The sequence below is a fragment of the Leucopleurus acutus genome (assembly GCF_964270905.1).
Source record: "Leucopleurus acutus genome assembly, chromosome: 19".
Taxonomy (NCBI): Eukaryota; Metazoa; Chordata; class Mammalia; order Artiodactyla; family Delphinidae; genus Leucopleurus; species Leucopleurus acutus.
Window position 1 is genome coordinate 10,392,622 of NC_139161.1, and position 22,345 is coordinate 10,414,966.

At 55.9% G+C, this 22,345-nt stretch overlaps 3 protein-coding genes across 3 annotated transcripts in view; 2 read left to right on the forward strand and 1 right to left on the reverse strand.

Moving 5' to 3' along the window:
- Positions 1-2,985, forward strand: part of ENPP7 (ectonucleotide pyrophosphatase/phosphodiesterase 7) — a gene marked incomplete at both ends in the record, with an annotated part of 44,673 nt that extends 41,688 nt beyond the window's left edge. Inside the window, one exon of the mRNA XM_082860771.1 lies at positions 2,612-2,985. Within this exon, the coding sequence (XP_082716897.1) occupies positions 2,612-2,985 (374 nt within the window). The remainder of the gene's footprint in view (positions 1-2,611) is intronic.
- Positions 2,986-3,218: 233 nt separating this feature from the next.
- On the forward strand, positions 3,219-9,566 carry CBX2 (chromobox 2; the record flags this gene model as incomplete). Its single annotated transcript, XM_082860020.1, has 5 exons — positions 3,219-3,290; positions 3,362-3,405; positions 4,452-4,517; positions 6,767-6,872; positions 8,262-9,566. 5 exons carry the CDS (start codon positions 3,219-3,221, stop codon positions 9,564-9,566), a joined length of 1,593 nt encoding a protein of 530 aa, XP_082716146.1.
- An 8,991-nt stretch (positions 9,567-18,557) lies between these two features.
- On the reverse strand, positions 18,558-20,997 carry CBX8 (chromobox 8). The gene is made up of 5 exons (XM_082861811.1): positions 20,902-20,997; positions 20,478-20,521; positions 20,227-20,292; positions 20,034-20,100; positions 18,558-19,583 (listed from the first exon to the last, which is right to left on the reverse strand). Exons 1-5 carry the CDS (start codon positions 20,968-20,970, stop codon positions 18,726-18,728), a joined length of 1,104 nt encoding a protein of 367 aa, XP_082717937.1. The 5' UTR covers positions 20,971-20,997; the 3' UTR covers positions 18,558-18,725.
- Positions 20,998-22,345: the final 1,348 nt, after the last annotated feature.

Here is a 22,345-nt window from a genome sequence, read left to right on the forward strand (position 1 = left end):
CAGGCTTGCAAATGTGAGCGGACCTGGTTGGGGGACAAATCATCACATTAAATATTCAAGTTTGTGCAATGTATTATACATCCTGAGTTTATCCCATGCAGACCATTGAGCGTGTGTCCAGTGTGGATGGTGTTAGTTACTCCTTTTAACCAACTCTGATTACGGCAATGAGACAGTATTTGTAAAAAAAACTAAGAGCTGGCCTGAAACTGTTTTGTAAGATGTAGCCAGTGTTATTTAGTTTTAACTGCCAAAGCTGACAGATCCAGGGTATTGGCTTCATCTCAATTTCTGACTTTTCCATTGACTTGAGAATAATACCGTCACATCATTCATTTCTTGTCTCGGTATCTTTGCTTTCAGATCCACAAGAGCAGCATGAAAATATTTAACCTTTCTTGGTGGTATTTCAGACATTAATTACTTAATATTTGTCATTGGCACTGTCACTTGCACAGAAAGAAAGTGGCATTAAACAGAGTACTTATGTTTGCCTGTATGCCTGTATTTTTTAATATCTTTTTTGTACATGTTTTAAACATTCTCATAAACAGTAAAGTATAAATGGAAATGTAGATAAACTATTCATGTTCCAGGATTAACTTAAGTATCAATAATTGCATTACTTTCATTGAAAATGTCTAAAGTATAGTCCTTGCATTCCTAAGGACTTGTATTGCCCAGTACTTAACCACTAGCTACACGTGGCTATTTAAATTTAAATTATTTAAAATTAAATTAAATTAAAAAGTAATTCCTCAGCAGCACATTTCAAGTGTTCACTAGCCACAGATGGCTGGCGGCTGACACACTGAAGCGCATGGACATAAGGCATTTCCATCCTCTCTGAAACTTCTGCTAGACAGCGCTGTTACAGACTCTGCACTATATCCACTCATGTCTAGATGACAGCAAATGCTGAGGAACCATTTGTTGAATGAATAAGAAAATAATTAGTTCTAATTTGTCTTAATAATTCTTAAATGTGACAGTCAAAACAGAATCAGCTTTGGCCCAAACCCATGTTTTGACACAATTGGATTAGCTGGAATCATTCCTCAATTCTGCCAACTTCCGGTTTTGTTTTTAAGGAGCACTTCACAAACTTTGGATCACAAAACTTTGATAATTTAATTATAGTCAAATAGGTCATATTTGTTTCTCCCAATAAATTATCTAAACGTTATTTTACCCAAACTGGGCATCCCCAGTTGGATAGACAATGTATGTATTAAACCTTCCAAGAAATTGATTTTTTTCCCCCAATGAGTTAGGATCACATTCTGGACAAACTTATTTCTTAGGGAAAGAAAACATTCTCTTTTTTAAGCTTTCTTTTCTTTTAAAAAAAAAAAAATTAAGCAAGTATCCCAGGATAACATATATCATCAAGAGGAAACTGGAAACCTCCAGGGCAAAAACCTCACACCCAAGATGAATTCTGCAAGGAAATGTGAGTTGAAACTGATCCAGCTATTTGTAGGATTACAATAAATACACCTTTGGCCTCAGCTCCACAATTTACTGCCTGGCTCCACAAGATGAAGATACAAAAAGAGCTGTAGAGAGATTGTACGCAGTTCTCTCTACCCCAGGAGTGCAGGTTTTATCCCAAAACAGGTATTCTGGGCTGCAGCCCCCCCCAAGTAAGCAATCAACCCCCCACCAAAAGCAATCTTCCTTCTTCCCACCTCCTTTGCAAATAATATCTGAGTTTGCAAATGTTACTTAAGTTCTCTCCAGGATATCGTATGAACGTAACCTATTTAACCAAATAAACTGAAGAACATGCCAGAAATTGAAAGATGGGCTCCTGAAGTTCCATATTTTCTACAGTAGGCCTTTCCTATTAAAACAACAACAAAAATACATTTCTCCTGCAGAATCCTTTATAAATATGGTTTTAATGATCAAAATTACATTGAGACAGTTTCCTGCAACAAGAAACGACTTTTTGACGTACTCAACCCATAGAGTACTTTGCAGCTGTGTCCAAGGGAAAAACAAAGCCAGAAAATGAATTTTGAGTTAAACTGTACTGATACGAAAAAAAAGTGCTAACGTATATCCCCTTTATTACTAGTTTGACTTGCTCTGATTCAAGATCTAAATGATTTAAGGGAAGAGTTGCTCACGGAATACCGATCTGAACAGCGTTAAGGGTGGCTGCCGAAGATGACCCCACCGGACTCCAGCCCACCGCCTTCTCTAAACCCGGTCGTCTCCTCTCTGCCGCATGCAATTGATCCAAAGGACATGGACTGCCAAATCCTAGCGGGCCCATTAACGACTTGGTCCTAGGTTAGAAACATGTCCTCAAATCCCGATCCCATCTCCTCCACATTCATTTCCTTAAAATCATGAAATAGATTTTTAAAAGGTGCAGTTGCTTTTCCCCCTACGTACGCCCTAAAACTTGGGGGTTGGGTGCCACTCTTCACAACTTAAAGAACGAAGAGCCGTTCATTTCCACCAGATGCATTTTCCTCTCTCGCCTTTGAGATAAAAAGCTGGGCTGCTCCGTTTTTGCCGCTCACCTCCTCCCCCAGCACTTTGTCTTCCATTCCTTCCCCGCCCCCGCCCCAGCCCGTTTTGCTCCCACGCAAAATAGTACGACTGCCCGAGACCAAAGGAGACCAAGTTCAAAAATGCGGAGGGCGCCTGGGCCCTCCGCGCCCCAAGCAGCGCCCCTCGGGGACAGAGGCAGGAAGCGGCCGCCTCGCCGCGTCCCAACTTCCCCCCGCTTCGGGGCAGAACAATGGCTTTTTGCCCGGAAAACGAAGTTCGGAGGAGGCCAGGCGCACCCCGGAGACCAAGCGGGACTCGACTGCTGATCGCCAGGTCCGAAGAGGCAAGGCGCCTCCTTCTTCCCCGCGAGGGACCCGCCCGCGCTCTGCTGACCCACGCGCGCTGCCCGCGGCCCCAACCCACCCAGACCAGGCGCACCGGACCCCCGCCCGGGGCGCGAAGCTGGTCCCGCCGTGAACAATGCGCGCACCGCCCCCAGGCACCGCCCCCTTGCGCTCATTGGCCCATGCCGGAACAGGGCGGCCCGCACGGGCTGGTGGCGGGCTGGGGCGCGCGGGGCGCGGAAGCGTTGCGCGTGCGCGGGGCGGGCCTGCGCGGGGCGGGGGCGGTGCTTTGTGTGCGGCCGGGAGGGCGCGCGGTGGCGGTGTCTGTGCGGGGAGCGGCGGGTGCCGCGGTCTGGGCGGGGCAGCATGGAGGAGCTGAGCAGCGTGGGAGAGCAGGTCTTCGCCGCCGAGTGCATCCTGAGCAAGCGGCTCCGCAAGGTGCGTGCGGCCCGGCCCGTGCCCACCCGCGCCCGCCCACCCCGGCTCACGCGCCTCTTCTCTCCCTGCAGGGCAAGCTGGAGTACCTGGTCAAGTGGCGTGGCTGGTCCTCCAAGTGAGTCCCCAACAATGCGGCGCCCGCCTTCCCGCCTGCGCCACCTCGGTGTGAAGGGGGGGCGGCGTGGGGTTCCTCGGCCGCGCCGTCGGGGGGCGTCGCGCGCCGGGCGGGAAGTTTGTGGGGGCTCCGCGGGCTCCTCGGGCTTGGCGGGAGGGGGCACCCAGCCTGCGCGCAGGGTGCCCTTTGTTTACAAGCCCGCGGGTCGCAGGGCTGGGCGGCCTCCCCTTCCAGCCCGCCCAGCTCCGCTCCCGGCGCCCCGGCCGCCTCTCCCCGCGCCTGGCCCGCGCCCCTCCGGCGCCGCGCGTTCCTCCCGCGCCCATTTGTTGCATGCGCCCCCGCCCGCCTCAGCCCTCCCTGCGGGACGCGAGCCCCCCTCCTCTAGTCCGTATTTTCCCCGCTGTAACCTGAGCTTTCTATTCATGGATGTAGGACTCCTTTTTTTTGACTCCTTTTTTTTTTTTTTTTCTTTTAATGGATGGGAGGGGACTTGGCATCCCGGAAGGGGCTCTATTTACAGACAATCGCGCAGACCCAGTTCCCCTTTCTTCCCGGACCCCACTTTTCTTTCTTTGCTTAACTCTCCGGGTTCCTGGCCCGCGTAGGCCTGGGCGACAGCAACATCTTTGGGCTGCGTTTCTGTGCCCCTAGGCCTCCTTCTCCCTGCATCCTGAAGGAGCCTTCCCTTCCCTCCCTGGCTCCGGACCAGGGTTTGGGGTCTTCCCTCTCTGCAACTTTCCATTTTATTGGGATTTGTTTTCCTCCAGAGGGAGGCTGTAGAGTCCTCCTCCTGAGGCCGGGTGTTAATTGGGGGTTGAGGTTGTGGTTTCCCTTTGAGTTTGAGGACACGGTGTTGGCTTCAAGAGTTTGGTGTCCAGGAGCTCGTCCTGGGCATGGGTGAGACCTTTCGGGACTCTCCCCAGCACCCCGGTGCCCTGGCTGCCAACAGGGATCGGAGAGCAATGGCGCAACCCCACTTGGGCTTGTTTCTGAAGTGGCTGGTCAGTGCCTAGTGCTTTAAGATGCCCTGTTCTTTGCTTTTCCAGACACAACAGCTGGGAGCCAGAGGAAAATATCTTGGACCCGAGGCTGCTCTTGGCTTTCCAGAAGAAGTGAGAAAGTTAACAGACCTGTGGGAGGGGGAGACTGTTGGGGGGACCCTGGCCTGTCACACAGTCAGTCGTACAGGGCAGTGATGGCGCTCCAGGAGTCCCAGGCTTGGGCTGTGGTTTGAGGTCCCAGATGAGTCCTCTCCCCACCTTCCCTTGGCTGGCCAGCACTGTGCCCAGACCTTGGGAGTCACTGAGTAAGTGCTGCTTTTGGTCTTTGTGACAGCCAGATTTGCCAAAATGAACCTTCTTGGTTCCTTCGTGAAAAGTTCTGGCTTCTCTTCTTGGCCTTTTCTGTTGACTAGTTTGCAAATAGCACTGGTTAAAAACAAGGATGGCAGGTTTGCCCTAAAAATTGCAGACCTGGCCTCCCAGTCCTCCTTGTGGGTGCCATTGAACAAGAGAAGGCTCAGAGAGGGAGCTGGGACACACAGCAGAAAGTTATGCCTACTGTGGTGTGTCTGACCAAGAACAACACATTTATTTTTCTCTGCTGCAAAACAGCTAGCACCAAGTGAGCACCACGGGGCCCCCTTTACCAGTCTCGGGCTGAATTTACTTCTGTAATTCTAGATGTCATATCTGTTTTTAGGTAGGAGACTTGGGTTAAAAGAGACCTCTTTGAGATACTCAGGGGAAAGGGTGGTGAGGGGCATGTGATGGCATAAGGTTCCAGGGAGTGCTATTCCAGAGCAGGCTGGTGGGGGCAAGGTGTGGGGATTGCCCTGTTGATAGAGGCTGATAAATTAGGTGCTCAAAATCTTTCCCAGATGGGGTCGATCCGGCCAGCTGTTCTCTGGTAGCTCAAGCTATGTCCACTTTTTTTTCACTATAGCAGGACATTTTGGGTCTTCTCAGAAGGGCCATCGCAATGGGGAAAAATAGAGATAGATTTTGGTGGGGGGGGGTGAGAGGAAATACATCGAGCATATGCTTGCCTCAGTACCTTTGAAGAAGCTTATGAGCAAGCTGTCTGCTGTTTACTCCATAACTCAGGTCCTGTAAGTCGCAGAGGGTGGGAGCTGATACTTTTCTCTGTAAGACAGTGTCCTGACCGTCGAGAGAGTGTGTGTCCTTAACGTCACTTTTACTTACAGCACAGCAGACAGGAACTGAGGTTAGCAAATACCAGAGAGATAGATGCAGCAGTTACAAAGAACCATGGGGTGGTCTGGTTTACATCACGGGGGAGAGAAAACTGGGAAAGTGGGTGCTCTGCCTTCCTGTCCACCCCAGAGATCCCCCTGGGAACTAGGAACTGGTGGTGATTTGCTTGGTGTGGGGATGTGACCTTTGACTGTAAGGGGAAGTCTCAGGTTCAGAGCTCACGGGTACAGGTTAATGTGTCAGCGGAGACTCCTCTACTTTTAGGAAACATGTTGGGGCTGCTTTGAGTATGAGCTCTGTCTCGTTGTACTAATTGGCTTCTTTAAGAGATCACCTTACAGGCCTCAATGTGATGATGTTTGCCCATTTTGATTACCAGGAAACTGCTCCAGATAGAGCCTCTTCCCCGGGGGTAGCCTGGAATAGAGGCTTTTGGGGCTGGTGGGTGGAGGCGGCTTTCTTGGCTCCCTGACCCCAAGTGGTGTCCCGCCTTGAGCCCTGAGCCCCGGCCACCTCGGAATCAGGCGTCACCAGTACTTCCATCTAGAGCAGAGTGTAGGAACAGAAAGGGCTTAGAAAGAGGAAACCAGAAAAGAAATGTGAGCCAGGGGCACTGGCTCTGGGTAGACCGTGTGGGGACCGGGAGCCCTTGGTTACCCCAGTGCTCTGACGACCGTGAGATTTTGTGCGGGCATTAGAAGACTGAGAATGGGGGGCAGTGGTCCTCACCTCCCTACCTCTGGACTCTCTTACTTGGAGTGAGGGGGTTGGACCACGTGAGCACAAAGCCTCCTTCTAGTTGTGGTATTGTAGAATTTCCACAATATCATCTCCCTGCGGAAAGTGGCCAGTATTCGCACAGGGTTTTAAGAGGAGTCGGAGAAAACTGGGAACCGTTCCTTTCCCAGCTTTACTTGAATTTCGTGACTTGACTTTACCCAAAGGTAAATGAAATAGATGGAGGTAAAAATAATACTGAACCCTAATGCAAAGATGGGGGTCTGGACCTCTGCCTTGGATGTGTTAATTAACAGGATATGTTTTTGCAGGGAAACTGGTGCTAAGCTACCTGGGGGTGTTTGAAACCACGGGGTTCCAGGGTGGCAGAAGGAAAGTCTGTGACTCTGATTGCTGATTGTCTTCAGGGAACACGAGAAGGAGGTGCAGAACCGGAAGAGAGGCAAGCGGCCCAGGGGCAGGCCGAGGAAGCACACGGTGATGTCCCCCTGCAGCCGGCACTCCAAGCTTAAGGTGGGTGGCTGCTCCCCTCCCAGCAGTGGCCCTCAGCCGGCTGAGTGGAAGGCAGTGGCGGGAGGGTTGCGGGCTTTGGAGAAGGGGGCCAGCTGGCACCTCCAAGTCTTTCCCTTGCTCAGAAGACCTTGACTCTGCCTCTCTCTAGGCTGCCGCTGTGAGCCTCTGCCAGCAGGGGGCAACAGCAAACCTCAGCTCTCCACCTCCTGCCCTGTCTCTCTGGGGAGGGCCCTGCAATGGTTAAGCCCCCCAAGCTGGTTTCCTGGTCCTGTGACGTCCACTCTGCTACTTTCTCACCTCCATTGGCTTACAGGGAACAAAAACAGGAAGCATGTCCACAGTAGGTGCTCATAGGTTTGCCAGGTAGGCGCAGCTAAGAGGGGCACACACACCTGGGCTCCATGGCACAGCCCCTCCTTCCAGTAGCTCAGAGGCAGGATGGGGAAGGGGTCCCGGCCTCAGTCTTAGATGTGTCTGTGATTTCTCTCTTGAAGGCACTGCCCCCGGGGCCTGAACCCACACACTGGCCAGGAGCTCAGTCACTTCTTACAAAACTGCCCTTCCAGGAGGCGGAGAACCCTGCCGTGAGCCTTATTGGCTAGGGTACGCTGGCCTGGTTTTGTCTTCAAAATGTTCTTTTTGAGCAGGATAGTGGGGCTGGAGGATTCAGCTTTACTGCAGGAGAATGTGGGGCATGTACGTTGAGGAACATCAGCAAGGCGGGGGGCCCCAGACTCCCTGGGTTTGATTCCATCATCCCCAGTTCGGGGCAGGCGAGCTTTGCGACCGGGAGCAGGTGTTGGCTCTGTCTACCTAAAGCACACTTCTTACACAGGGACCTGAGAAATAGTAAGGTGTGCTTAATTAGTGTTTGGGATGACACCCAGAGGATGAGGAGGGCAGTGGTTTGTTTTCCTATGTGCTGGAAGGTTCTGAAGGGGTCAGCTTTGGAAATGGGGAGATGGAAGCAAGATGTCCGGTTGCTTTAGGTTACCAAGCTCTCACACACACTGCTTCACTCCACCCTTCCCTTCCGAGACACGTGAATCATGCTGCTCTGAATTTCCCTTTCCCAGGTGTCTGCCGAGGGCCAGGAGCTCCCCGTGCGTCCCTGGAAAGCTCGGCGTCCATTGTCAGCATGTGAGCGTTTCCCTCCATCGTTCTGGCTTCACTTTGTGAACCACCTATTTTTCTTTGTTCTTTCACTTTTAACTGCATTTCTTGGGACCTCATAAGGACCTCTTCAGTCCTTTCTGGAACCAAACAGTGAGATCGCTCCCTCCTGGCTGCCTCTCGGGTCTGGAAGCCACAGGAGGGGCTGGCTCCAAGGTGTCTGATGCCCCTGGAGACCAGGCTGTAGAAGTGACACCTTCCCCTTTGTCGTTGCAGGAACCCGACGCCCCCTCCAAATCCAAATCCAGCAGTTCCTCCTCTTCCTCCACGTCCTCCTCATCTTCCTCAGATGAAGAGGATGACAGCGACTTAGACGCCAAGAGGGGCCCCCGGGGCCGTGAGACTCACCCAGTGCCTCAAAAGAAGGCCCAGATCCTGGTAGCCAAGCCCGAACTGAAGGATCCCATCCGGAAGAAGCGGGGCCGCAAGCCCCTGCCCCCAGAGCAGAAGGCGGCCCGGAGGCCCGTGAGCCTGGCCAAGGTGCTGAAGACGGCCCGGAAGGACCTAGGGGCACCGGCCGGCAAGCTGCCCCCCCCGCTCAGTGCCCCCGTGGCCGGCCTGGCAGCCCTGAAGGCCCATGCCAAGGAGGCTTGCAGTGGCCCCAGCACCATGGCCACCCCGGAGAACTTGGCCAGCCTGATGAAGGGCATGGCCGGCAGCCCCAGCCGGGGTGGTATCAGCTGGCAGAGCTCCATCATGCACTACATGAACCGGATGAGCCAGAGCCAGGCCCAGGCCGCTGGCAGACTGGCTCTCAGGGCCCCAACTGCCAACAAGTGCAGCCTAGGGCTGGACCTGAAGGTGAGGACGCAGAAGGGGGAGCTGGGGATAAGCCCCCCGGGAAGCAAAGTCCCAAAGGCCCCCAGTGGTGCTCTGGAGCAGAAAGTGGGGGGCACAGGAGGGCCTCCACACGTCCACAGTGGCAACAAGGTCCCTGCCGGGTGCCTGGGCCCCCAGCCTGCACCCACCCAGGAGCTGAGCCTCCAGGTCTTGGACTTACAGAGTGTCAAGAACGGCACACCAGGGCTGGGCATGGTTGCCCGCCATGCCACAACCACCAAGGGTAACCCTGCCCCCCACCCAGCCACTGGGAAGGGTGCTGGGGGTGGCCTCACTGCGGTGAGTGGGGCTGGCCTGCCCACCGACGCCAGCAAGAGTGAGAAGCTGGCCTCCAGGGCAGCAGCCCTGCCCACCCCTGCTGGCAAGAGGGACTTTGTCAAGGGCAGCATGGCCCCAGGGCAGGAGGGCCACCCGACTCCGGGAGAGGCGCGGAAGACAGCTACACTGTCTGAGATGAGCACCGGCGAAGAGAACAGCAGCTCTGACTCAGACCCTGACTCGGCCTCCCTGCCCAGTGCCGGACAGAACCTGTCAGTGTCCGTCCAAACCAGCCAGGACTGGAAGCCCACCCGCAGCCTCATTGAGCACGTCTTCGTCACCGACGTCACCGCCAACCTCATCACAGTCACGGTGAAGGAGTCTCCCACCAGCGTGGGCTTCTTCAACCTGAGACATTACTGACACCCCCTGGCTGCCCGGGTCTCACCTTCCCCTCTCTGGCCTCTGGCTTTGCTTTGATACATGGCCCGCCTCCCAAACCCTCTCCAGGGGCCGGTGGCCTCCTTCAAGGGCAGGCTTGGATGGGAACTCCCCTGGACCCAGCCCTGCCTGCCACTTTGGCAGGGGAGGCTCCGTGATGCCTTGCCACCCGGCCTCGCCCTTGTTCCTACCTCTGGGCCTTCGCTTTGCTCTCCATTTGCCTCAGGAAGTCTAGGTGGCCGCCTGTGGCTCAGCGAAATGTTTCTCAAGAGCATCCTGTGTTTCTTGAGCCCGACCATGTTCGCTGTTTGAACTGCCTCCGTGGCCTGTGATGACAACAGTGGTCACCTTGCCTCCCAATTTCCCAGAGCACAGGTGTTAGAGGAGGGGGCTTCTGGCCCAGCTTGGCTGTTTCTGCCCAGCGGCTGGAAGAGAAGGTGTTAGGGCTGGGGGGAGGTAAGGCCTGGGGAGCTGCTCCAGGGAGGACTCTGCTCAGTGTGTGGAAGGGTGGGGGGAGCAGGAAAGGGGCCTTTCTGGTCGGAACTCCCCCCTCAGCAATGCCTGAGTTGGCAAGGGTGAGGGGACTGTCCACCTCCCTGTTCCTGCCCCCACCCGGGACAGATGAGGGCTGTGGCCTTAATATAAGAGGACAGGTGTGGCAGTTGGGATCAGGAACCCTGAAGAGGCTGGTGTTGGTGCGATCTAACCCTGATTCAGATTAACAACAGCAGCCCCCAGATGACTCAAGAGTCCAGCATGGGCAGGGAGGGGGCCGATCCCAGAGCTCTTCCACCTAAACCTCCGAGTGTCGGGGCCCGCTGCTGCCTTCCTTTCTGCCAACCTGTTCAAGGACTGTCTTAGTCCTAATCATGGCCCCACAAACTGCCCCAGATCCACTGGGAGGTGGGCAGTTGCTGGCAGTAGGTCCCCCCTCCCGACATCCGCTGGCTTCCAGCTGCTGTGCAGGTGCTTCCCACAGTTCCCACCTACCTTCCCCTGACAATCCCTCCCCACTTCTGGGGGTTCCATGTTCTCTTACCCAGCTGAGAAGCTGTATCCCTGTACCATTTTGGAAATGGGACAAAATCTGAGTGACCCACCTGGCCTTCGGAAAGGCCAGAGCTGCCAGCCCGACTGCCTCCCCCCAGATGGCTGAGTCCGGCAGCTGTCTTGGCAATTCCAACCAACAACAGAATTGCCATTACTGATTTGGGGCAGAGAGGTACATCAGTGAGTGGGGTCACTGGTCTTTATGCCAAAAAAAAAAAAGTGGGAATGCAGGGAACTTTATTTCTGCTTCAATTATCAGTTAACATCAGCCAGCAGGTGTGGGATCTTCTGTTGTCCTCATAGCCCTGAGTGCAGTGGACACGGTGGGCTCTGGTTTCTGAGGGTAGGCCTGCCAGAACTCCAGTCCCCTCAGTCCCTCACCCTCCACGCCAAATAGGAAGAGATGGCTTTTGCATAGCCAAATCAATTTCAACAGTGTGCCTTTGGGGACAGATCACATCCAGGACCTCATTGAGGGGCATCCAGATGCAGCTTCCAACTCTTGTACGTGATAGCCATGCTGGCTGCAGCAGGAGTGGTGCCCACCCTGGCAAACCTGAGGACTGGGGGTCCTGGACAGCCAGGCTGAAACTGGAAAGTGGGCAGTAAAGGGGGAGAATGCCCCCTCCACTGCCCCAGCAGGAGATGGCGAGATGCCAGTGCACTGCACAGTCTGGAAGGAAGGGGTGCCAGCACCCTGGGCCCCTGGCACCAACCTCCCCTCCTGTCCCCAGATGTCCCTGGGTGAGACTAAAGGGGCTCTTCTGGGCTGCCTCCCCCTCAAAGGAGCTCATAATCTCCAAGTTTTGCTGCCTTAGAGGCTGCAGAGCCAGGCCAGTAGCAGCTCTCCCCTGCAAGCCCTCAGGGTGACCCTGATCTGGGCTGATCTGACAGCCCCAGCAGCCAGGTCTCCAAACCCTGATTAGGTGCCTTTCTGTTTACCAGCTACTTCAATCCCAAAGTTTGAATCTGCAAACACCTTACTCCCAGCCACTTTGCCTTCTTGCTGTGTTGTGTGTCTTTCTTGGTGTTTGTGACTCCAAGAGGTTCATGTTTGTGTGTGTTTGTGTGTGTACACACATGTGCAGGCGTGACAGCCTTCGCTGAAGAGTTGGACAGGTGCTCAGAGTTGGTCGTCATGTTTACCAATAAATAAAAGTAGTACTTTTTTTGCTGCTGTGTGTGTGTGTGTGTGTGTGTGTGTGTGTGTGTGTGTGTGTGTGTGTGTGTGTGTGTGTGTGTGTGTGTGTGTGTGTGTGTGTGTGTGTGTGTGTGTGTGTGTGTGTGTGTGTGTGGCTAGGCATTGGTCACACATCTGACTTGTTTATCCTGCAGGGTTTCTTATGCGAACTGCATCACAGTGTATGTTGAGTGGGTGTTTCAATCCTGTTTTTCTGTTTGCTTTTGTAACGGATAGGAAGGGGCCAGTCTATCTTCTTCTTTAGAGGATTTGGCATATTTTTATATATATTTTTTGGTACCAAAAAGAGTGTTCCTTGTTTTTGGTTACACTCAAGATTCTGACCTGACTAAGAGAGCTCTGAGCCTAGAGGTTTTATTAGGGGGAAACTAGGGGGGAGAACCAGAGCTTTGGACCATTGCCAATCACTGGCTTGATTTGTGTTTTTTAATTTAAAAAAAAAAGCCAAATTATTCATGTATGCCACTTCTAATTACTTTGAAGTGTGGCTGTTTGTTTGCTTTTTTTAAAAGAGAGAGAACAAAAGTGAATATGTTATTGCCCTGGGAAACTTAAGATCTTTGTTGAAACAGCACAGCAGCCCAGCCCCCATATTCAATCAGGACCAGTTAAAGGAAATGCTTCCCCCAGGAAACCCACAATGGTTCTGGGGGAAAGGGGTGGGAGGAGGGGAGAGGTAGTGCCTAGAGGACCAGATTTTTGCTCAAGTGCATCTAAAGATTCTGTGGATCTTCTAGTATTTTTGGAGAACTAACGCTAGCAGTAGGTTGCAGATCTTTTTAGACTGATGTTAATTTATTTTGCAGGGGAGAGTCATTAGCAAAGGTGTCAGGATTTTTGTCTTAACTTTTTGTTAACTCTTAGTATATCAATAAATTCTTTTCTTAACTTTTCAGCCTGGTGTATGTCATGAGTGATACCTGGAAACAACAGTCTCTTCACTTTCCCTTTCTTGAGGCAAAATAGTTATCTGGACTTGAACTGAATCATGGGGTGAAAAAATTAAAGGCTTTGGGAAAGGCTCAGCCACTTTCCTGGGATGGAAAAAAAAAATGTTCTTCTAAGCAAAGAGGTGGGGTTGGTCATGAGTCCCTACACCAGCGTTTCCCAGGGACGGCAGTTTGGCACCAAAGGGGACATTTGGCAATTCCTGGAGACAATTTTGGTTGCCACAACTCGGGGGCAGGGGTGAGTGTTGTTGCTACTGGCGTCTAGTGGGTAGAGGCCAGGGATGCTGCAATACATTATAAACTCACTCTGAGACATCTCCCAGAAACTAACACTTTAGGTTAAAACAAAATTTCCACACACACACCCAGTATCCAATGATACTGTGTTGGAAAGCTGCTTAACCCCTTGAATCCACCACACGTGGTAACACTTCTAAAGGACACAGCAATAAAATTCCAGGGGAGTTGCCATGAAGCACAAGAAACTGAATCAGTGGTGCTACTGCGACTCCTAACCCATGGCTCATAATAAAGAGATGATTTGCTTATTATATAACCTTCCCTGGTCCTTTAAGGTTTGCATTACCCTCAGCATGAATTTATTCATAAATTTCAGCCTCTGGGGAGAATGAAGCTCCCTTTGAAGTAAAGAGAGAAGTTGGGCCTGGATGTTGGCCACCACTGATTGAAAGGCTAGTTGGGGCGAAGGCCTGAATGTTTTAGTTTGGGAGGAGATTCCCAATACAAACAGCAGTGCACCCCCCCAGCTCTGCCCGGCTCCAGAATTCGCCCTGCGAATTTGCAATCAGATTCCTGCAGGGAAGGCTGCGGGCATGTTTTCTTTTGTTGTGCCTTCGGTGGCTGCAGCGGCTTTCTTTTGGAGGAGGTGGGCAGGGACGACCCTAGCTGTCCTGTCCTGGGCCTTTGAGAGCAGCAGAAAGGGGTTGGGGATGGCCGGGAAAGAGCGGGCTAGAGGGAGTAAGAGCCCGCGCCCTTCCCGGTGGCGGGCCCGAGTCCACTTGTACAGAGCGCCGGGCAGACGTGCACGAGGGGGGGCCCTGACCCACACTGGCCTTTGTTAGTTTCTGCGCTGCTGATCTGATCGCCTAATCCACCGCCTTCCCAGAAGAATGGGCTGGGCTGCCAAGGGGCCCGACCTGGCCCGCGGCATCCCGGGGGCTCAGCCCCGCGCCTCCTGGTCCAGCCCGAGGGCGCCTGGTGGATCTGGCGGGCTGGACACATCCTTCTTCCCTACCTTTGTCGTTGGAGGGCCTGGCCGAAGGGAGGGCGCAGAGGGGGAGCCCGCGGTGGCCCACTCTAGAGTACTTTTGGGTAGGGGAGATGAGGCGTTTCCTTCTCCTTTTGGGACCCAGAAAGGCACCGCCGCCGGGGAGGGGGTGGGCGCCAGGGAGCGGGGCTGAGGCCATCGCCTCTAGAGGGCGCGCGCGACCCGCGAAGATCGGGCCGAGGGCTCTTTGGACGCGCGGGGAACATTCCCCACCCCGGGGCTCCGAGCTGCTAAGGGGAACCGAATTGGACGACCCGCAACCCAACCGCTCTGAGATGCCCCCCAGCAGCCTCCGTTTCCAAAGTCTCACGAAGAAAGCCCCGGCCCCAGGCCACAGCCTCTTTCGCCGTGTCCAGGCTCCCAAGGCTGGAGGTAGAGCCCGAGCAAGCCCTGAGACGCTCCAACCAGAACTCCAGCTGGACCGAAGCACCCCTTTGGTCCCAGGGGACTTTGGGGTGAGAAGAGGAAATCAGAATACGAGCCCCCAAAGTGCGAGGGCAGGCCTGTTCGCCATTGGGTCTCCCGCACACAGCACGGGGCCTCGACTAGCATCTGTACTGTTAAGCATCAAAGGGACCAAAAAAAATCCAACCCGACGCTCTCCGAAGAGCCATAAAGATTCCAGTTCAACCAGTGTGTGTGCTGGGCCAGGCTCCGCGCTGGCGGCGGCCCCAAGAGGTGGCCCTGCCATCCGGAGGCAAAGGAATGCCCCAGCCGGAGGCAGCACCACAGGCCCAGGCCTCCACACCTGGTCTCTTTCCCAGAGAATCTGCCCAGGCAACGGAAACTCGTGGAAAAAGCACCAGATCAAAGCCGAGGCTGGTGGTGGCCAAACAACTGGGGAAAGTGGGCAGAGTCGGTGCCCTCCATCTCCCTATCTCCCAAAGCACGAGCCCACTCTGCTGCCCAATGCGGGAGGGAGTCTTGGTGGAGCAGCGGGGCCACGGCTTTGGGGCTTTGGGGCTGGCCGCCCGCCGCGACCCTCGCCAAGCCACTCCACTCCCCGCCCTCTGACTCTACCCGCCGGACCAGTCCCTCACGTCCGAAGGGTGACCCACTGCCCCAAGCCCAGGCTCCTGGACGCGCCCTCCCTCCCGGGTCCTCACACAGGCCACAGACTAGAGAAAGGAGGCGGGGAGAGCTCCGCCAAACGTGGGGTCACCGATTCGATGGACAAGAGCAGGAGATGCGCCAGCCTACGCGTGCCCACACGCCTCCCTTCGGGCTCTGCCAAGTACGCCTAGATCCGCGCTTCTCCACGGGGCGACGTCTGCTAGGGCTATGGGGGTGGAAGTGAGCTCAATGTGGTGGCCTCTTTGGGGTCCCAAGGGCGGCTCTTCTGTGCCGGCTTCACGACCCCGCCCCATTGCTGCAGTCTTCGGCCAGGAAAATCTGAGAAACCCTCACCCCACCCTGTGCTCTGCTCTACCCCAGACCGTTCCTCGCCCAGCGATGGGGGTGTTGCCCCCCAGAAGACCGGAGACTGAGAGGCAGTGGGGGTTGGCGGGGGCGGGGGCGCGGGGCTGCGCCGCGGCAGCTCCGGGTTCACTAATCACATCAGCGCGCTCTGCGCCAGCTCGGAGCAGCCAGTTGCCTAGCAATACCCGCGAACTCAATTCCTCAATCAATAGGCGCGAGGCGCTGCATTTCGGGGAGCGCTGGCGAGGCTAGGTGGGTCTGGGGGGCGGGTCCCCAGACAGCACTGGTGAGCTGGCGGGGAAGCCGGGGGAGCGCGGCACCGAGGCGCCGGGCGTCAGGGACCAGGACCTCAGGCCTGGGGGTGGGGTGCGCTGCGGGAGTCCTGCCAGAAGAAAAGGGAACCCAGAGGTCGGGCCCATCTTCCCGAGATCCCCGAGTTCTGCCCAGGCCGCAGAGAAGTGCAGTCCGTAGGTGAGGAAAGCCAGGACCATCCCCTTATAGAAGGCTAAGAAGGGTCACATCCCGCTCCCTCCCAAGCCTACCCCTCTCCACCGCCGGGTTTGGCATCCCCTCAGTTGGGGAAGGGCCTACTGGAAACGGAATCGTCCAGGGCCGACAGGGCGAGAGAGGGGGGTGGGATGGGAAATGAGCGAGGAGGGAAGGATCCTCTCCCCCGCGAGGCGCCTGTTCCCTCTTCTCGAGGGCCAGCAAAAAGGAATAAAATCCGAGACACGTCTCTATTTACAAAGTATATATTTAAACATGTAAAAAGCGGTATTGGATACAGACATTCACAACCGCGGAAGATAGGTGCCAACCTTCACTCGAGCTGAGGCGGAGATCGAGTCGAGATTTGTACAAATCTTAGAATTAAATAAACCCAACACGCACACATCCCGCGCGGTTGCAGACTCCCAGCCACGCGGCCCCGGCCCTGCCCACCCACCCCCAGGTCAGCGTCGCAAAAGAGAGTAAAAGAGACGAGCGAATGGCCACGGACAGACGGCAGGACAGAGGGACGGTGGGGCAGAACGACGCTAGCCGGGAAAGGTCAGGGGGAAGGGGCAAAGTCAGCCCCGAGGGAGGGAGATGAGGGCGAAGGGAGGAAGGGAGGGAGGGAAGGCGGCAGCCAGGTAAAGACACGTGTCCCGGAGTGACCTTCCACTCGGTAACAGACATGTCCCGTCAATGAAGTTTCATCTGAAAATAGCGTCGATATTTAAATAGATACACTTGGTCAACGGCGCTTCTTTATACAAAGTCTAAAATACCAGTTTTACAAACGCGAGCATTTAAAAATCCCCATTCCAGGGGCTTCTCTTTACAGGCGCAATTTCATAATTAAAAAAAAATCATGTAGTACACCGTCTTCCTCTTTTTTACCCCCTCACTTCAAAGGCAAAAGTCTGGAGGAGAGAGAGGCTGAGAAGAGGGAGGTGGGAATACGGGGAGTGCGGAAGAGAAACCAGGCTGGGGTTCCCGCCCTGTCCCCCCAGCATCGAGAAGTTTCCCCCCTCAATCCCGGGTCCCCGCCGCGCTCGCCCGGAATCTGTGCTTCCTCTCAAGGCTCGGGGCCCCCTCGCCCCTCCCTCCACTAGCAATGGGAAGTTAGATCCCCGCTGGCCCTTTAAGGGTGGGGGAGGGCAGGGAGGCCGCAGGATCATTCCTCGAAGGGACCGGGATGTGAGGGGGACAGATTTGTGCTTTTGAGTCAAAAGAGGAGCGCGCGTTCTGCGACCCTGGAGCACAGCGTGGTCAGGAGTCGGCCGGGGCGGGGGTGTCCCGGGACCCGCCGCCACGCAAGGCCTCCCCAGCCGTCTCTTCTCCAACTCCCGCTCTTCCCTCCCCCTCTGGCGGAGTTTGAATGTCGAGTTCAAATAGAGAACACTCCGCGAATCGAAAAGGCCTATAAATTATAGCTTTTGCTTTTAAGGGGGTAAAAAAAAAAAAAAGGAAAAGTTCTGATGCGCACTCTTGGATGGAAACCTCCCCTCGCCCCTCCCCTCTCCCAGCCGAAACCGCCGGGATGCGAGTCCTGCCGGCTCCGAGCCCCGAGCCCCAAGCCCAGACCCTCCATCGCACTCCCAGCCAAGCTGCGGCCCCCGCTCCCAGCCGCCCCTCCCTCTGTGGGTCCCGCAGGGTGGGCCTGTCTGGCCATACATTCTCCTGAGAGCTGGCGGCCCGCCCTCCCCGAGGGAGGGAGGCTAGTCCAACTCTTCCTGGGAGGTGGGGGCCACCGTCTCTTCTGGCGTAACTAGAGGACGCGAAAAGGAAAAGTCCACCCCGACCACTTTTCTTGTAAAACAACAAGCGCCTCGAACTCTGGGCACTGACATGCAATCCTCCCAATTTATCCTGGCATTTCGGGAATGTAAACAGATTCGCTGGATTTCTTTTCTTTCTGTGGAGTAAGGAAAGGAATCGAGGGAACTGGGAGATTTTGTCCACATGACATACACACGATCCGATCTGCGTGTACAACACACACATCTCCCGTAAAGTGCTTTTTCTGGTGTGGTCCTGGGAGAAATCTGCTGCTCCCCAACCACCCGCAACTTTTTACCTTTAACCTCACACACAAAATGTTACTCCAGTTAATACTTTCTCCCCGCCACAGATTTCTTAATCTTAAAAAAAAAAAAAAATTAGGAAAAAGAATAACAGACTGACCCCACCCCCTTCCTTTCTGATTGGGGAGCCAACCTTTTGTTGGCCTGGCCCACCAATGGGAAGAGAGAAAAAATCCGGGTCCTGCCTTGGTTCCAGGGGTGTGACCTGGGGCTGTAGGAAAAGGGAGGAGGGGTTAGGTGGGCTGGCTGAGTCTCTCCTGACACCATCAGAGGCCCAGTGCCCAGGTCTTCATCCTCCCTAGTGCCCTGGGTGGCTGTCAGGCCCCTCCTGCCCATCTCAGCCTGTCTGCCCCAACTGAACCACACTGAGTCTCTCTTTCTCTCCTCGTTTAAATAAAACAACTTCAAGAGTTGAAATATATATATTTAGATATTTTTTTCTTAAATAACATATTTACATCTAATAGAAAATATAACTCTAGAGATAATCTTTCCAACCAAAACTGAGGGGGAGGGATGAAAGGAAGGGGGTTATGTGAGGGTAGGGATGGGAAAGGACCAGCCAGAAGGCCACCTCCCACCCAGAAATAAAAAGCATTATGCCAAGTTTGCACTCTCACTCTCTCTCCTGCTCTCTTGTCCTGGGATCACCCACCCAGCAATTCATCTTTTCTCTTTAAAAAAGCCTTGGTCCGTGTTACTTTCCTTAATTGTGACGGTCAAAAAGTTTGAGGTCACGTCGGTGACCACCACCTTCTCCAAGTTGGTCAGAGAGGGGCTCCAGGATTCTTCCTCTGGGTCCCCCAGGATTCTGGCCACTGGGATCCTGGCGATGAGGGAGGGCCTTCCCCCTTGGGCCCCCATGTCCCGATACAAGCCCCCCACAGAGCTGGGGGTGCCTGAGCCATGCCGGACCCGGGGGCCACCAGGGTCCAGGGTGCCCTGGCCTTTGGCCTCCAGGAAGGCGGCCCTGTGCTTTATGACCCTGGCTGGAAAGGTGTCCACAGCCAGCTTGCCCGTGGCCTCAGCCGGGCTGGGGCTGGCCACACCGCACTGGGCCAGGTCCGAGTCCTGCCTTCGAGCCAGCTGGATCACACTGTGGCCAGCTGGGAACTTTCCTGCCCCGGAAGCAGTGTCGTCCAGCTTCCTGCCCTTGAGGTAATCTCCAAGGCCATCACTGGGTTCTCCCAAGGGCCTTTGTGAGGGGTCCAGGAGTTCTTTCCGGGGCTTGGGACCTCGCTTCTTGGAGCTGTCGCCTGGCGAGCTGGGTTTGTCATCTGTGCGGCTAGCACCCCGTTCACGCTCTCGTTCCCTCTCCCTCTCTCGATCACGGTCCCGAGGGGGCTCCACTCGGCAGGTGCTGCTGCTCCCCGGTGGCGAAAGACCCATGTTCCGAAGGCCCTCACGGGCCCGGGAAGTAGAGGCCAGTTCTTGGGGTGAGCGGCCGGGATAGGGGATCCGAATGCCTCGGGCCGAGTCACTTCGGAACTCGTAAGTTTTGGCCTTTGCCTTGGCTTGGGCCTGCAAGAAGAGAATGCAGTGTCAAGAGCAGAGCAGTGCCCTGTCCACCGCCCCCACCTCCCCACCCCTCTTCCAGCCCCACCCTCCCTGCTACACTCTCTGATGCCTTGGAATTTCTATATGGGTTGGGGTGAAGCTTAGGGGCAGCAGTCTGGAGGAAGGAGTAGACGATCTATCTGGAAGCAGCCATCCACACCAAGCACACTTCTTGTATTTGATTACATGTCTATTTGGGATGGCTGGGGGGTCCGATAAAGGAATTCTAGTGGAATTCTAAAATACCCCTCCCCTCAAGACACACTTAGCAGTGCCAGTGACTTGGTGACAGCCTGTCTGGAGACTCGCTCCTAGATTACAAATAGGACACCCCACTGGTTCACAAGCCCTCAGGGCCCGCTTCCCACAAACTGACATAACATTGCTGCCCACCATTGGACACTGCCATCCTACCTTGAGCAGGAAGGTTTTGGGTTTGGGTCCTCGCTTTTTGGGGCCATAGAGCTCCATCTCTCGTTCCCTGCAGAAAGGAAGGAGGGAGAAAGCGGTGTGTGAGTAAAGAAACCAAGTGGGCCTCCAGTTCAAGCTGGATAGGAGCCACCCTTCATGTTCTAAGTGAGAAGTCGAAGCTTGGAGGGGCCTCTACCTTTCCTCAAAGGCTGCGAGCAGGCGAGCATCCAGGATGTTTTCTTCAGGTTCCCATGTGCTGTACCTAAAAGGAATCAGGAAGAAGTGGGCATCAGTCCCGGGAGCAGGGAAAGAGCCGCGGGTAGGTGTGTGTATGTCTGTAACTTTTCTTGTTGCATTGTATTGTATTTCAACGTAAAAGGAAAAAGAGGAAGAAAGCAAGCTCCCAAATAACAGGCTGGGGTTGAGAATTGCACAGAACCTACTTACTTCTGCGACCAGCCCTTCCATTTCACGAGGTATTCCATGCGTCCCTGAGGATGTAAAAAGGAAAATGTATGTGTGCACGGGGAAGAATGCATGACGAGGACACGAGAAATACATGCAAAAAAATGCATGCACCGAATGAATGCGCGAAATCCCACCGCGAAAGGCAAGTGCCCGCTGCATCACCCCCTGCACGAAACGCTGCACAAAGTGCATGCACCGGCATTCATTCCCCCCACCCCGCCCCCCACCCCCCACCCATGCAATCTGTGCATCGCTGCAAGTCTAAGGAAAGCGCTTGGGCTCAGAGCCGCCGCCACGGCCGCGGCCGCTGCTGGGACCTGGGGGAAGGGAAGCTGGGCTGCAGCAGGGGGAGGGAACCCGGGCCGGGAGGGGAGGGCTCGGCCCAAGGCCTGGGGGCACCTACTTTCCGTATGCGCCGCTTCAGGAGGGCTTCGGCCGCGAACACCCGCTCCCCCACCGCTGAAAGCTCCATGTTGACTCGCCGCTTCCCCCCTTGGCCGCTTCCAGGAGCAGAAAAGCAGCAGCCAGCGCACGACAGACCATAATACTCTCCCGCTGACGTCAGTTCTCCTCCCCCTCCCGCGCGCTCGCTCCCTCCCCACCCCCTCCCGCGCGCGGCTCCCTCCTCCCTTCTCTCCCCACTCTTCCTCCCGCCCCACGTGTTGCTAACGACGTTGCTAAAGCCGAGCGGCCAGGGCCAGCTCTCCCGCGCTCTGATTGGGCGAGCTGTGGGCCACGCCCCTCTCGCTTTCTCCCCCGCGTTGCTACGTGACCCGCGTTCCAATCGCCAGGGGGCGGAGTCCGAAGCGACTCCGGAGACAGAGCGCTGGCGGGGGGGGGGGGGAAAAGAGAGGGGGGGGGGGTGGCCCGCCGCCGGAAGTGACGTCGCACGGAGGGCGGGCTCGGCCGCTGTCAGTCTGCTGGGCTGGCAGGGGGGCTGTCCACCCTCTGTCCCCGCCGGGGCCCCCTTCCCGCCGCCAAGATGTCCCTCCGGTGCTCAGCGTCCCTCACAGCTCTCGCTGGGACCCCTGCGGTGGTGTCAGCCAGGCCACGCCCCCTCAGCGACCCCCAGCCCGCCCCACCCCCACCGCCCGGACTCGCGCCCTTCCTTCCCCCCGCCGCCGCCCGCGCCGCACAATGCACAATGCACAGGTGTTGGGGCGCCGCAGGCCGCGCCCGAACCCCAAGAGCCGGCGACGCGCCCCTTGCCAGCTCTTCCACCCGGCCCCCTCCCCCCGAGTTGCACACCCGACCCTCGGTCTCCATGGCAACGGCCTCCCCCGCTGCCGCCAGCCCCATCCCGCTAACAAATCAATGTGCCTGCGTCTCCTTCTCCTGTCGCGCAACCCTGCCCTCGGCCACCCTCCGGGCCCTGCGAGCCGGGCTGGGCTCGAGCGCTCGCCCCCAGCTTGGAAGCCGAATGCAGACCCAGTGGCGGCTCGCTGTTGCCGTCCGACTCTTCCCACACCCCGGGATCCCGTGGGGGGCGTCGCGCGCCTTTTTCCTGCCCCCCCACCCGTCCCAGACGCCCGCAGCCACCTGCCTCTGCCGCCAGCCCGCGCTGCTCGTCCCCGCCAGGCCCTGGCCCCAAAGGTCGCCAGCCACAGCCCAGCCGCTCCGTGCCCCGGGCCTGGGTGTGTTGGGGGAGGGCATGGACGACCACCAAGCAGAGTCTGGAGTTTGGTTGGGGTTGGGGCGCGCGGCTGGGGGAGCGTTCTGCTTCCCCCGGATCCGGGCGACCCGCTGGGCCTGCGCCGCGCACTTCCTGTCCACAGCTCTTCCTAACGTGCGTGGCAGACACTCCGCGAGAAAACCCGGGGAGCGTCGCGGGGTCTAGTGCGGGTTGA